Genomic DNA, 16294 nt, shown 5'->3' on the forward strand with positions numbered 1-16294 from the left:
TCTGAGGGACAGTGAACTGGCCCCCTGTGTAAAAAGTTTAGGGATGCCTGGCCTAGAAACTCTTAAAGGGTTTACCTAATGTGTTTCTCTATCTCAGGGATTGTTGTCCTCCATTACCTGTTGCCCAGTGCCTGAAAACTGTTGTTTCATGCATTTTGTGTGGCTTTCATTGTTGTCATTTAAGGCAGCAGGATACATTAGGTTCCTGTCACTCTATCTGGTCTGCAAGTAGGAGTCTTCTCCAGAATTTGATGTTCTCCTCTGAATGAAATTAATGCAAACTTGCAAGTTCCTGATGAGTGTCCAAAAAGTTATTTCCTCATTCTTTCCCAACTTGGAAAATTTCTTTCTTTTCTTTTTCTTCTTTCTTTCTCTCTCTCTCTCTCTCTCTCTCTCTCTCTCTCTCTCTCTCTCTCTTTCTTTCTTTCTGATGAGGTCTCATGCTGTCACCTAGGCTGCTTGGAAAATTTCTTTCTTTTCTTTCTCTTCTTTCTTTCTCTCTCTCTCTTTCTTTCTTTCTTTCTGATGAGGTCTCATGCTGTCACCTAGGCTGCTTGGAAAATTTCTTTCTTTTCTTTCCTTGTTTCCCTTCCCCTTCCCCTTCCCCTTCCCCTTCCCGTTCCTTTCCTTTCTTTCTGATGAGGTCTCACACTATCACCTAGGCTGCAGTGTAGTGGTGCAATCATAGATCACTGAGGGCTCAAGTGATCCTCCCACCTCAGCCTCCCAAGTAGTTGGGACTACAGGCACATGCCACCACACATGGCTAATTTTTTTTTTTTTTTTAATGGAGACAGTCTCGCTTTATTGTTCAGTCTGGTATCAAACTCCTGAGCTCAAGCAATCCTCCCACCTTGGCTTCCCAAAGTAGTGGGACTACAGTCAAGAGCCACTCACATCCAGCCAGAATCTCTTTTATCTATCCCTGAAATTTTTTTCTAGTGACATTTTCTGAGTTCTACAAACTTAGTGATATGGCATGAAACTGGTTGACGAGAATGACAAAAGAAATTTCTATTCAAGCCAGCTTAAAGATGGTCCTTTACCAAGGCTTTGTGAGTAGTTTCAATAACATTTCCCCAGTTCTACACCCTAGAGTACATTTCTGAAGATTTTTAATAGGCAATTATTTCCCAATTCATTGTGCCAAAAAGTATAGTGAAGAAAGCTTCTTTTGTGTGACTATTTCAGTCAGAAGATGATACTGAGTACTTATTCTCCATTAGTCTAATATTATAAATTGGATTTTTCTGAATTCACAGCCAATGGGCTGCTGTCTTTCTCTTCTTGCCAAATTTGTGGAACATCTGTTATTTGAAACACACAGCTAATTTACCAAAATAACAATTTTTCAATTTCCATTAGTAGGCATTGTTTTATGTTAAGCAAAACCACCTCAAATGTGTCAGATTTGGGTTCAAGATGTTAACCCTTTCAAGAGTGGTTCCATGTTAACTATTAATTTTTAAAATACGGTATTTAGGGTCCTTTGCCTACAAGTCTTCTAAGGCTTGAGGAGATGGCAACACAACCTTAGAATGTAATTTATTCTGCAGTTCATGATGGATGCTGGCTCTAGTGCACCATTCTATCTTGGCATTTTTACTCATTCATCACAAAGTAAATGCTTACAGAGAAGTGTAGAATGTTACAGAAATCATATTGCTTGCCTTTATGAGTATGTGTTTGAAGCACTCACAAGTGCTTTTGATGGTTATTTAACTCTAGCTCACTGATCTCACTTCTCTAGATAGATTAATGCAGTTTAAAATTTTAGACACACACACATACACCTTGACAAAAGAGCTTCACATACTTAGTGAGCATAATGGAAATGCACAAGTATAACTGGAAGACCACGATGGGCAATAAGGATGCAGGTTCCAAAGTGTTATGAACAGCCAGAAAATTGGGCCAACACATGTAAGAAATGAGAAATTTTTAGGGCCATTGAGCACCATGCATTTTCAGTGTTCAGTAGCCCTGAAAATTTCTCATTTTGGCCAGGAAGTCTCTGTCTCATTCAAAATGTTGAATAAAGGGAACATGCACAGGTTCTCATTGATCTAAATTTCTGTTGAAGTCCAGGACCTCCCACCATCTTTTCTAGTCCTTTATTCTTTTTCCAGACCCTTATTACAAAGACTGTAGAGATAGCATCCAATTTTTTCACTGTAGTGGTAACTGCTGAGCTAGCTTCAAAACAAGTTCTCCCATCTTATGTGACTATAGCCTAAATGGAGCTGTTCACTAAGGTGAAAATTAGTTTAAGGAAAGAGCAGTTGCTTATTCCCACATCAAATTCTCTTCCTCTTGTTAGATCACTGAAGGATATTTTAATCTCTCTCTAAATATGATTAGAGTTTGTTTTGATTTCTTCCAGGTTTCTACCTCATCTTCTTCCTTTCTGAGTTTCTGCTATAATTCTATGTCCTCTGATTTGAGCCATTTTTACAGATTTTCAATTCACGGTACTTCTGAGAGCATCCGTTTTTGATATTAGCATAGCTTTTTGACTGCATTCTAGGATGGCTCCAGTTAGTCAGTATTGGTCACAAAGCATGAATATTTCTACTTCAAGCTTTTAACTCTGCCCAGATTTGTTGCCATGCTTTTCAGTATACTGACAGATGGAGAAATCTTGAAAATTAAATAAGGCATAATTAGTAGGTCCTGAGTGCCGAGATAATGGGTGCATTTGAAACTGTCAAGGGGAGATTAGGCTCCAGGAAGCTTAGTTATTTTATTTAAGTCCTTTTATAACCCCAGGCTCCAGTCTTGCACGTGGGAGCATTCCATCTCTCATTCCTGTACCCCAGAAAAAGCTGATGAGCACTCAGCAGAAAAATTAAAGTTAGGTTTGGACGATGTGTCTTTATTACTTAGTTGTCATTAGGTACTTAAAAAAGGCTCTGTGTGGAACTTCCCAAAGGCCATGACAAGGTCCTGTTAACTCACTCTGCTCACTGCCTAGTGTACTGCTGTACATTTGATAAAACGTTTTCATGAAGAGAGGAGGAAATTAAATTGAACTAATTTTCTAAGACTAAGAAAAATCGGAGGAGAATATTTTGTTTTGATTTCGTTACTTGAAATTGAGTGGGTGTTCAGTGAAGCTGTGTTTAAGTAAACTTACTTGAACTGATTTAGTTGACAATCTCATACCGTTTTCTTTTTAAAGCCCTCAAACTGAGAAATATAAAATGGTACCCAGTGGTGAAAATTAGTTGCCTGTTAGCTGGTATTACTCACTTATTTCTCTATATAATTTCTTGATTAAAATTGTAATAATCCATTGCATTTTTCCCCGGAGCCAGTAATGAATTATTAGTGGATCAGTAATATGTTTTAATTGTGTGAATTTTATTCATTATGTTTCCAATAGCCATGTTGTAAATGGATAATTTTATATTTGATGAGTAATGATTTACTCAGTTGCTTTTTTACATTTTAAATTTTAGATACTCTATTTCTCTATCAATAATCTTGCAATTCATAGTAGATACATAGGCTCTATCAATACTTTAACAAGGCATGAATTATAATTATGGCACAAGATCTTATTTAACTAATATGTACTATATCCTTCACAAAGAAGGATAAATGGCACCTTGATTTCATAAAACTACTCTTTTCCCATTTGAAAGCATTGATGATTACACATGTTGGACAACATGTTCAGGTTATAATTATAGAATTTTAAAGCAAGTCAGTTACCTAGAGATTTATTTCAGTTGGATTCATATATCTTACAAATGAGAAAACTGTGGCCCCCCAAAATGTTAAGTGATTTATCCAAAAATCACATGGCTAATTAATAACACTTGCTTCTGCATATAATCTATAAGGGTTGTTATGAGTCACAATAACTAAAGCTAATAATTCTATCCCCTCCCTTATTATTGAAATGGACTATACTCTTTAAAAGTTATATCCCAAATTTCTCAGGTCATGGTTAAAATTAATCACACTTCCTGACTTCCAATTACTTATTTGGAGTGTAATGCCTTAAAGCTCCCTTTATATAGAGGAAGCATGAGTAGGTAGAATTTTAAGAAAAATAATCTTGAGCTTATCAGAAACAGAGAAATGGGCCGGGCATGGCAGTTCACACCTGTAATACTTGAGCTAAGGAGTTCTAGATCAGCCTGGGCAACACTGGGGAGAGCTCTTCTCTACAAATAATTTTAAAATTAGCTGTGTGTGGTAGTGCAAGTCTATAGTCCCAGTTACTTGGGAGGCTGAGGTGGGAGGAGAATCTCCTGAGCCTGGGAGGTTGAGGCTGCAGTGAGCCAAGATAGTGCCACTGCACTCCAGCCTGAGTAACAGAGCGAAACCCTGTCTCAAACAAAACAAAACAAAACACAGAAATGGCATTTCTAGAAAAAAGCTGATACAGACAACTATAACTGTCCTTCTCAAGTTTTGATAAGTGTCTTCTTTAGGCTGAACACCTGATGGTCAACCCCTAGATTCAGAGAGAAAGTACAGTTGTTTTTTTCAGCATCTCAGAGCATTTTTTATAAAAGTTAATTTGTTAACGTTAGTAGATGACTAATGTGATCCTATGTGGCAGACCAACTCTACTCAATCTTGTGATCATCAACTATAAATGTTTCTCTATCTGCTGAAAGCTTAGCAGTGATGAGGTTCATCCTTAGTTTCCCTCTAAATTTGACTTTCAACTCTTATGTGTCTATGACAAAAGTACACCCTAGAAGATCCCTGAGAAATCATGAATCAGCCGGGCGTGGTGGCTCACGCCTATAATCTCAGCACTTTGAGAGGCCGAGGCAAATGGATCACCTGAGGTCAGGAATTCAAGACCAGCCTGGCCAACATGGAGAAACCTGTCTCTACTAAAAACACAAAAATTAGCCAGGCATGGTGGTGGGCACCTGTCATCCCAGCTACTTGGGAGGCTGAGGCAGGAGAATTGCTTGAACCTGGGAGGCGGAGGTTGCAGTAAGCTGAGACTGTGCCATTGCACTACAGCCTGGGCAACAGGAGTGAAACTCTGTCAAAAAAAAAAAAAGAAAGAAAAGAAAAGAAAAAGAAAAAGAAATCATGCATCAGTTAGTCTTAATGGCCTTTTGGCTTAAATATAAGCAAGATGACATTTTGACTACCTTTTTGTTCATGTTACATTTACTTTATTCCACTAGAGAGAAAAGAGTAAGACCTCCTTCTAGCTTTGAGACTCTCAGCTCCACCTGTGAAAATTGATTCAAAAGTCTCCTTGTTGTTTTAATAACTGGTGGTGTACAGTCAATTAAAAATCATTGTAGGGGTCTAATTGAAGTATAATAACTATACTTACTGCATATACTTAAAGTGTGCAATATGATAAACTTTAGCATGTATACACCTGTGAAACTATTACCCCAATCAAGATAACAGACATTTAGATCACCCCAAAGTTTCTTTGTGTTCTTTGTTATCCAGCGCTCCCTCCACCCTTTTCCCCAGGCAACCACTTATTGGCTTAATGTCACAGGAGATTAGTTTGCATTTTCTAGAATTTTATATAAATGTAAGTATACCATGTATAGATGTTTATCTGTCTTCTTTCACTTAGCAGTCATTTTGAAGCCCATAACGTTGTTATGCATCAGTAGTCCATTACTTTTTAAGACTGAGTAATATTCCATTGTGTAAATATACCACAGGTAGTTTATTCATTCATGTGTTCATAGACACTCGGGACATTTCTACTTTTTAGCTATTTTAAATAAAGCTGCTATGAACAACTTTGTACGGTTGGAAAGAAGTTTTCATTTATTTGTGATAAATGTCCAAGTGTGCATTGCTCTTTGGGTAAGTATAGCTTTAACTTTTCAGAAAACTGCCATACTGTTTTCTTAAGTGGTTGTACAGTTTTACTTCCTGACCACCAGTGTATGAGAATTATAATTGCTCCACATTCTTTCTTAAAACTTCTTGTGACCAGAATTCTTTTAGCCATTCTATTGGATATGTATTGGTATCTCATTGTGGCTGTAGTTTGCATTTTCCTGGTAACAGTGGTATCAAGCATCTTTTCATTTGCTTATCAGCCACCCCTATCTTTTGTTGAAGTATCTCTTTAAACTTTTTGCCCACTTAAAAAAATGAATTTCAAGCATTGTAGAAAGCAGTATGACAGTACCGCAAAGAGCTAAAAGCAGAACTACCATTTGACACAGCAATCCTATTACTGGTTATATACTCAGAGGAATATAAGTCATTCTACCATAAAGACATATGCACTCAGATGTCCACTGCAGCACTATTTATAATAGTAAAGACATGGAATCAACCTAAATGCCCATCAATGACAGATTGGATAAAGAAAACGTGGTACAGAATAGGTGCAGTGGCTCAGACCTGTAATCCCGGCATTTTGAAAGGCTGAGGCAGGAAGAAAGAAACAGGAAACGTGGTCCATATACACCATGGAATACTATGCAGCCATAAAATAGAACAAGATCATGTCTTTTGTGAGAACATGGATGGAGCTGGAGGCTATTATCCTTAGCAACTAGTACAGAAACAAAAAAAGGCAAATACCACATGTTCTCACTTATAAGTGGGAGCTAAATGGTGAGAGCTCATGAACATAGAGAAGGGAAAAAGAGACACTGGAGGTACATGAGGGTGGAGGGTGGGAGGAAGGAGAGAAGTAGACAAAATAACTATTGGGTACTAGGCTTAATACCTGAGTGATACAAAATCTGTACAACAAACCCCTGTGACACCAGTTTACCTATATGACAAACCTGCATATGGACTCCAAACCTTTTTTTATCTAAAAAGATAAATTTTATCTTTAAAAAAGATAAATTAATTAAAAATAAAGAACTAAAAAGAAAATATTCCCTGCTATAGAATGCACTGTTATTCTGATTACATCAACTATCAACATAATTTTAGTCACTATAATTAACCCAATAATTAATTTATGAAGGATTAATAAATCCTAAATCTATTTTATATAGATGTTTCTTATATATGTATTAAAAAGTAAAGCAAATAATTTTACTTCATGTGTGAAGATAACAATAACTTAAGTTCAAAAGACATGCATTTAGACGAAAAATAAAAAGTCTAGAGAACATCACAATATTTGATAGCATCACTAAATTTCATATAAAAACAAAAAAAATTGAATTTAAATTCTAATCTGCTCAAATTTTGTCTCTTGTAAGGCTGCAAAATAGGTTTTCCTTAGAACAAAAATGAATTATCTGTGAGGTTGCAAATATATTATTCAGTTGACCACATCTCTACCTGTTTCCTCTTAAAAAGTAGTTTCTCATAGTATCAGTCTATCCATTTAAATCTTAGACATTCTAAGATTGTACTTACATTTCTCTTGTAACTAGTTTTTGCTAAGAAGAGATCTATAATAAACTCCATTGAACTTTATCTTCTTTAGAGAATATGTAGTACTTTAGGTAACAAGGGTATATGTGCAAGGCTAGAAAACAACCACTTACGGTGTGCTGTAAGTACTTTATAGATAATGCATCTTATGGGAATTTTGAGCACCATCAAGAAGTTTGTGTATTTAAGAAAGTATTTTACAATGTTGACATTGATGTCAAGAAAAGGAAGGAAATGAGGCAGCTCAATAAACATCAGTTACTATAAGTAAGTGAAACTTTTTCTCTTTTCTCTTTTACTTTCTTTCTTTTTTTTTTTTTTTCTTTGCTTTACCACTTAAAGAGCAACTTATAGCTAACTTGGATTGTTATTTTTCTAATTATAGATTGACAAGAAACTATACTTTTATCTGACTGTATTTAATTAGAGAATTTATAAGTTAATCTTTGTAGTAAAAGCAGGATATAGTTCCAATAGAAAATAAATTGTTTATCCTATGTAATTTTTTATCAGATTACATAGCATTTTCTTAGAAAGGAACAAATCCATGTTCTGATTTCCTTTTGGGAAAAAAAAAAATCTCTTAAATAAAAAGGAAATCTGCTTACACCTGTCAGTGCTTTAAAAAAAAACTTTACCTAGTGTTTTATTAATCTGGAATGACAAATTGGACCTGTATTTATTTTTATTTGCTCATCCTTTTCCAACAAATGCCATGACTCAGATGCTCATATTAAAATCTTTGGAAAACCACATCTCATGTGCGATTGTATGAGTGAAACTAAATGCAAGTCTGTGCTTTTGCAAGTAAATTTTCTAATTAGTGCCCTGAATCCATGGAAAATAAATGGAGATATTTCACAGCAATTCAGAGCAAAAGCTTCCTTTCTTGTGTCTTTAAACAGAATTAGAGATGGTGCAGCAAAATCTGTGGTGATGCCATGATGAGCTTGCACCCTCGTTAATACCCATTTCCTGGCTCCCATCCACTTCAAATAAATCTCTAGGGCAGTCATTTTCAAAGTATGATTCCTGGACCAACAGCATGGGTCTCAACAGGGAAGTCATGCGAAATGCAAATTCTCTGGCCCTACTCCACACCTGCTGAATCAGAAACTTAAATTGGAAGGCATGGTTGGGAGTGGGGGTGCAGGAATCTATGTTTTAACAATGCTTTTAGGTGATTCTGAAGCAGACAAGTTTGAGAGCCACTGGTCTAAGGGAGTGAAGTAAGTTGTGAATACAGTCCTATATAAAATTTATTTCTTACAGCTTCAAGCTGAAAGGTTTATTACCAGGTTGCTGTAGCAACAACTGCACAGTAGGATTGGATAATGAAACATTGTCAAATTAAGAGGCATGAATATTAGCTGATCCCAATATTCTAGATTGCTAAAATTTATATTGGGCAAAATGGATTTTTACTTTTAGCCTTATGGCAAGAGGAAGCATGGTTTCATGAAATTTTCTGTTTGACAAGTGGAAACCAGGACTATTTTTTTGAATACCACTCCTTTGGAATTTAGCCAAGTTTTTGTAGAAAAAGGGAATTACTCTTAAAGACATTCATCACGGAAGTCAAAAAGTAACATACTCAGCAGTGACTTATAACCCTGAAAGAGTTAATTTTTAATTGAATTTTTCTAATACATTATAGTAGCTTTATGTGCCTACTATATGCTTCAAAAAGCACAGTGCTAGGCACGTAATGATATTAAATAAACAAAAAGAATTGGTTTGTTAAACTCTTGTTTGGTAATTGCATGCCACAAAAATAGTTATTTTTAAAATGTATTTATATTATGCTTGCTTTCCTCTAGTTTATGGTCTAAAATCCAGTTCTTTCTGTATTCAAAGAATTAAACTCATGTTAGAGTTTGCATTTTATTGATATGTCCTAAGGATTAGATGCACTCAGTTAAGCTCCTTCCCAGCCAAATGACATACCCTGTCTCTGATGTCAGTCTGAGAAAATCCTATATAGTGTACTACATCTCCGGATTACCTTATCTAAGTATTGCATGGACATTTCAGATGATATGTCTTGGCATGTGGTCATTTTTCATTAACTTATTAGGAATTGTTAAAGCATCTTTTCCCCTTTTTGACACCTTGCTATAATTGAATATAAAATTGACTGTGAGACTGAATGCCTGATATTCATGCAGTAAGCTGATGGGGCATTGTTGGTGCCTAGCAGAAACCATACCTAGATGGGTGTTTTAGGAAAAAAGGACTCTGTTGCTATCTGATGTGAGATATGGACAAATAACATCTGTCCTCTGGAGTTTATTTTCCTCAACTATAAAAAGAAGGAATTCATTGCATCGTCTTCAAGGTTCTGAAATTTTTATAGTTCTAAGATCCAGGGGGAAAGGAGAGGAAAGCCAATCTATGAACCACTGCCAAGGTACAATATATGACTAAAATTTTTTAGCTATTTGTTGAAAAAAATGAATTAAACAGAATAATTAGCATTAAGTCAGCCTTGAACTCTCTTAAAATCAATGGGAAATAATGATATTAGATACTGATGATTTAGAGTTTAAATTAACATGTTTTAGGAAAAATACCTTAGAAAAGTGCATTCGAACTTAATGCTTTTTTCTCAGTTTTCACATTAAATTATTTATTCTTAAATCCAGTGTGTGTGGAATACTTAGAAAAGCAAATAATTTTTAATATTTTAAGCATAGGTATGCTCTGTACATCATATATATTCTTCCTAGAAAAGAAATATCTTTTAAAGGACAGCTCTCTACACTTTATACTCCTCTGCACTCACTTATTTCATTACATTTTGTGAAACCTCAAATTGTAGCTATAAAGCTATTTTGGGCACGCTTTTTCCAGAACCTTGTAAGAATCAACAGGAGCATAATTTTAAGCTACAGAAGTGCAAAATAAGCACAGAGTCCTAGCTACCATAAATAAAAGGCCAGAATTCTAACTTTGCAAAAACACATAATTACTACCAATGGGGGAGGGGGGGGAATGAGGACAAAAAGGAGAATATTCTGGGGGATTACTTCATACTTCTAAACATTTTCTCTGAACTTTGTTTCTTCTCAGAGATGGAATTCTGTGAAACCTCTCACACTCTGTGCTCCGGCTACCAAACAGACATGCACAGCGTTTCTCGGCATGGCTACCAGCTAGAGATGGGATCTGATGTGGACACAGAGACAGAAGGTGCTGCCTCACCTGACCATGCACTAAGAATGTGGATAAGGGGAATGAAATCAGAGCATAGCTCCTGTTTGTCCAGCCGGGCCAACTCTGCATTGTCCTTGACTGACACTGACCATGAAAGGAAGTCTGATGGGGAAAATGGTAATAAACTAGTTGCATTGTTTAAGTAAAACACAGAAAGAATGCAGTTTTTAGCCTTTACTTTGTTCTCCTTCCCTATATCTGCCCTTCTTTCATTCAATATGCAGAATAGAAATACAACTTAGCAGGAACTCAGGGACAAGGCATGTACCTAAGTATCTGGCAAATAGATATTTATTTATAATAACAGACAAAATACTTTTCATTTTTGGCCAGCTCCCAAGGGAAATAATCTCATGCAATTAGTAATATTGTGCATGTTTTGTTTATTACTCACCTTTTATTTTCATCTTTATTTTCCACCACAATATTAGTGGGATTTATTATAAAATATGTAAATGTTATGTATTTGGGCTTTATATCAATATATGAACAGTGAGATGAACAATTGTACAATAAGCATATTCTATATGTGCTTACTATTTGGATTCAGATTAACCTGTTGAATGTACAAATTTAAATTAACCAGGTTGGATGGAAATAATTAAAAAAAAACCAGAAGCTGAATTAACACCATCCATTTGCTTGACAATAAGGACTAGCAGCAGTATCATTATGTTGTAATCATACACGATTTTCTTGCAAGTTTTATAAAAGGAGAAGTTTTGTCTTTTTGATTTGTCAGAAAGGGCTTAATTTATTTTATTTTTGTTCTTCTGCTCCTACCAAAGAACAAAATCTTTCCACAAAAAACACATGAATGCTTATTAAGCACATTAATCTAGTGTCTCCATCATTCTGTTTGTCTAAATTTTGTGGGTCCCCATCACCATGACCACAAGGCTTAGTCTGTTAACAGTGGTAATTAGTCATTTTTCAGGTGGCAGAGAGATGACCAGCTGTCCTGTACCTGCAGTTTTTTTTTTTTCTACTTTGTCTTCTTCTGCCTCCTTTAACCCAAAGGTGACACTGGCCATATAATCAGGAATTAGAGGTTACCTGCTAGTTAGAATATCACTTGCTAAATAATAGACCATAACACTTTATAATATGACCAAGTATCCCTGAGGTCTTGATTTTTTAAATTATTTTCATATATGTATGTGTTCATGTATGCATTGTTGACTTTGGCCAAGCATATAGGAAGTAACGTGTGGAAATGAGAAGGGAACATAATTGATATATGTAGCATATTCATGTAAGTGTAAAGCATTAGGATAGAAGTTAGGAGACCTTCGGTCACTACAGTTTTCTGGGTTTCATCTGTCAGTTGGGAAAAACAATGACCAAAATTATATGAAACAGGGTGGTAGGTGACCTCTTATACTGCCAAGACATCTTGTTCTCCCTCGTCTCACTCTGGACATATTCACTGGGTTGAAACATTAAAATGAAAGAAAGAAGTTTCCCCACTGGGCTCTACTATCCTTTTTGTATGTGTGTGAAGTGATTACTACAATCAAATTTATTAACATATTTGTCACTACACATAGTTTACCATTTTTGTGTGTGTGGTAAGAACACTTAAGATTGGTGCTAGCCAATTTTAAGTATATGATACAGTATTAGTAACTATAGTCAACGATGCTATATCTTAGGTCTCCAGTAATTATTGATTCTGCATGACAAAAACTCTGTACTTTTTGATCAGCATGTCCACATTCCCTCATCCTATAGCCTCTGGCACCTATCATTCTACTTTCTACTTTCATTAGTTTAACTGTTTTAAATTCCTTATATAACAGAGATAATGCAGTATTTATCTTTTTGTGCCTGGCTTATTTTACTTAAAAATATTCTCCAGTTTCATTCATTTTGTCACAAAGAATGGGATTTCCTTCTTAAAGGTTGAATAATATTTAATTTTATCTGTGTATCTATCTATATTATATACAAATAAATATATACAATTGGGCCTTTGTAGCTGTGGATACTACATCCATGGATTCAAGTAAACACATATTAAAAATACCAAAAACTAAACAAATGAACCAAAAAAGCTACATCTGTATTGAAGATGTACAGACTTTTTTCTTGCCATTATTCCCTAAAAATACAGTATAATAACTATATACATAATGAGAGATATTTTCAGCAATCTAAAGATGATTTAAAGTATATGGAAGGATGCACATAGATTATATGCAAATGGTACACTATTTCATATCAGGTTCTTGAGCATCCATAGATTTTGGTATCCATGGGAAGTACTGGAACTAATCTCTCCCCAAACAACTGTGGAATGACTGGCAACATACAATTTATAAAAATATAATGGATATTATTTCTACATAAATAAATAGAAAGATAGATAAACAGATACATGGTTTGGATATTTGTCTTCTCCAAATCTCATGTTGAAATTAGACTCCCAATGTCGGAGGTGAGGCCCAGTGGGAGGTATTTGGGTCATGAGGGTGGATCCTTCATGAACAGCTTGATGCCATTTCAGGTAATGCGTGACTTCTTACTCCATTAGTTCACATGAGAGCTGGTGTTTAAAAAAGCATGACACCTCACCTCATCTCTTCCTCCCTCTCTTGCCATGTGACATACCTGTATTCCCCTTTGCCTTCTGCCATGATTGGAGGTTCCCTGAAACCCTCAACAGAAGCAGATGCTTCTTGTACAGTCTGCAGAACCATGAACCAAATAAAGGTCTTTCCTATAAATTATCCAGCCTCAGCTATTCCTTTATAGGAACACAACAAGGTCTAAAACTATGTATATATGTATAATTATGTTACTCATTTTTATTACTGAGTCATTGAGTTTATTACACATTTTAGATATTAAGCCCTTATCAGATGTATTGTTTCCAAATATGTTCTCCCATTTTATATGTTGTCTCTTCACTGTGTTATTGTTTTTTGCTGTACGGAAGCCTTTTAGTTTGATGTAATCCCATTTGTCCATTTTTGCTTTTGTTGCGTATGCTTTTTTTTTTTTTAATTGTACTTTAGGTCCTGGGGTAAATGTGCAGATCATGCAGGATTTTGGCATAGGTACACACATGGCAATATGGTTTGCTGCCTCCATCCCCCCATCACCTACATCTAGCACTTCTCCCCATGTTACCCCTCCCCAACCTCCCCACCACCTGCTGTCCCTTTCTTGCCCCCCCAACAGACCCCAGTATGTGATGCTCCCCTCCCTGTGTCCGTGTGTTCTCATTGTTCAACACCCACCTATGAGTGAGAACATGCCTTGTTTGATTTTCTGTTCTTGTATCAGTTTGCTGAGAATGATGGTTTTCAGATTCATCCATGTCCCTACAAAGGACACAAACTCATCGCTTTTTATGACTGCGTAGTATTCCATGGTGTATATGTGCCACATTTTGCTTGTCCAGTCTATCGTCTATGGGCATTTGGGTTGGTTCCAGGTCTTTGCTATTGTAAACAATGCCACTATGAACATATGTGTGCATGGCTCTACTATTCTTCTACCTCTGCAAGTCCCTTGGTATGAGGTATCTTTTGGGGTGATGAAAATATTCCAGAATAAGATAGAAATGATGATTGTGCAACTCTGTGAAAATACTACAAAACACTGAATTGTATGTGTTAAAAGGACGAATATCATGTATGTGAATTATATTGCAATTAAGCTGTTTTTTTTTTTTTTTTAAGTAACCACTTGATGAAGGGCAAGGGTTGAAGTTTGAGGAATTGCAGATAACTTGGAGAAGACTTAACTAGTAAAATGTTTACTGTTGCAGGTTTCAAATTCTCTCCTGTTTGCTGTGACATGGAGGCTGAAGCTGGGTCTACTCAAGGCAAGTGTTTTCAAATATTTGATCACATATTATTTTTACTTCACCCCATCTCTGGCACCTACCCCCGAAAATGAAAACCTGCTCCTCTGACAAACAGCACACAAAGCTGCTCAAGGAAACTGTCAGAGAATACAGTGGCAGCTTGTTTGTTTTCTTCTTGAACATTTCATGTGTAAATGTTGGTGGTGAAGAGGAGGTGAGGGGGGAGCTAGGGAGAAGGATAAGACAGGATTCCAGGCAGGATGAGAAAACATTTATTCAACCTGGGAGGAGAGATTGAAATCAGGTTGGGTTGGATTTGGCTTTATGACTTTCTACATATCTACCATGCTTTACATGGCTCTAATCATTAACTCCATATATTTTAGGTATTGTCATAACTTTCAGATGTTGTTTAGCAATTGGCTTTGGTCTCTTCCTCCAGCTGTTTATGCTTGGCTTTATAATCACACTTTATCCATGTCATCAAACATAAATAATACCTTCAAATTAAAAACAAATGTTCATTCTCTTCTGTGTACCTATATTTTCACTGTTATTCCTTAGTAAGGGGGCATTGGTGTTCTTTTACTTTTGCCTTCATTGTGTTCATTGGGTTTTGCCCCTTCAGAGAGGGATACTACTGAAAGTAACATTTATAAATTGTTTTCACAACTCGGCCTGTCCTGGGCCCTTCTCTAACACCTTGTAGAAAGGTCTCCACATTTCACCACAAGGCAATGACTCAACAATGGGATGGAGCTGAGGCAGAAGAATGGCTTGAACCTGGGAGGCCAAGGTTGCCGTGAGCTGAGATTCTGCCATTGCACTCCAGCCTAGGTGACAAAGTGAGACTCCATCTCAAAAAAAAAAAAAAAAAAAAAAAAGGGATGGAGCTAGTATATAAAAATTAGAATAGAACAGTGTTTTTAACATGTAGGAACAATATGAATGTCCACTATTATTATTGGATCAGCACTTCAAAATTTCCAAACATACTTTTCATATCTTTATCCCATTTCATTCTTATCACCACTCTGTGAAACAAATTCTACTATTATCTCTATTTTACATATAAGGAAGTGTTAAAACAACAATTCAGAAACAATCTAGCTAAATGCAATGGATTTTTTTTCCAAATATGCATTGCTTTCTCCCTTGGATCATATATGTAGTGCACTATGTGAACTTGAACAACTTTTCCCTGTGCAGTTCTGTATGTCTTACTTTGACTTTTACTAATATTTTCAATGAGGAGTATATAATTTGGGTTCTTATTTATCACCTATGCTAAGATTTTACCAGTGTGAATTCCACAAATTTTAATTGATGACAGCATTTCCATAGACTCACGAAGAGGTGGTTTGAGTTAAGAATGTAAATGGCTTTTTCAAAAGCACATTAATTTGAGGAAACAAGTTATTTCCAATGAATGAACTTGGCATTTGTATGAAAATGTTGCTATTTATTTCCTATTGATTTCATCCATTCATGAAAGCATGCTTATCAGGGCATCTATTTCATTAATTTGAGTTTACCTATGTTATATTTGAAAAAGTAAAACTACTTAGAATATTCTTATGTATATGTTTCACTACCTCAGACTCCATGCCATCCCATCCCTGTGCCTCAGTTAATGTCAGTGATATTTTGTTTTGTTTCTATCTTCCCATACTTTCTGAATTTTAGACTATTGATGAGGTAATGGGCATGATATCATAGATCAGCTTAGGAACATTTGAGCGTCACTGCTGTGAATGTTAGATAAAAGTGAAGATGGGGGAAATTGTTCATTTAGGTGAATTGTCCAACTGAGAAATATTCCGAGAAGTAATTTCAAAGATGTTTACTATTCTGTTCATCCTAGGAGAATATGACTTTGGTTTTCTACTTACATTT

General features: G+C 35.8%; 1 protein-coding gene across 3 annotated transcripts in view; it reads left to right on the forward strand.

Annotated features, from left to right (window-relative positions):
* Window positions 1-16294, forward strand: part of TENM1 (teneurin transmembrane protein 1) — an 832265-nt gene that overhangs the window by 294178 nt on the left and 521793 nt on the right. For all 3 annotated transcript variants that reach the window (XM_074391610.1, XM_074391609.1, XM_074391611.1), the window contains exons 4-5: window positions 10438-10698; window positions 14360-14416. In XM_074391610.1, coding sequence (XP_074247711.1) covers window positions 10438-10698; window positions 14360-14416 — 318 coding nt within the window. The remainder of the gene's footprint in view (window positions 1-10437; window positions 10699-14359; window positions 14417-16294) is intronic.

Source organism: Saimiri boliviensis, chromosome X, assembly GCF_048565385.1.
Source record: "Saimiri boliviensis isolate mSaiBol1 chromosome X, mSaiBol1.pri, whole genome shotgun sequence".
Classification (NCBI taxonomy): domain Eukaryota; kingdom Metazoa; phylum Chordata; class Mammalia; order Primates; family Cebidae; genus Saimiri; species Saimiri boliviensis.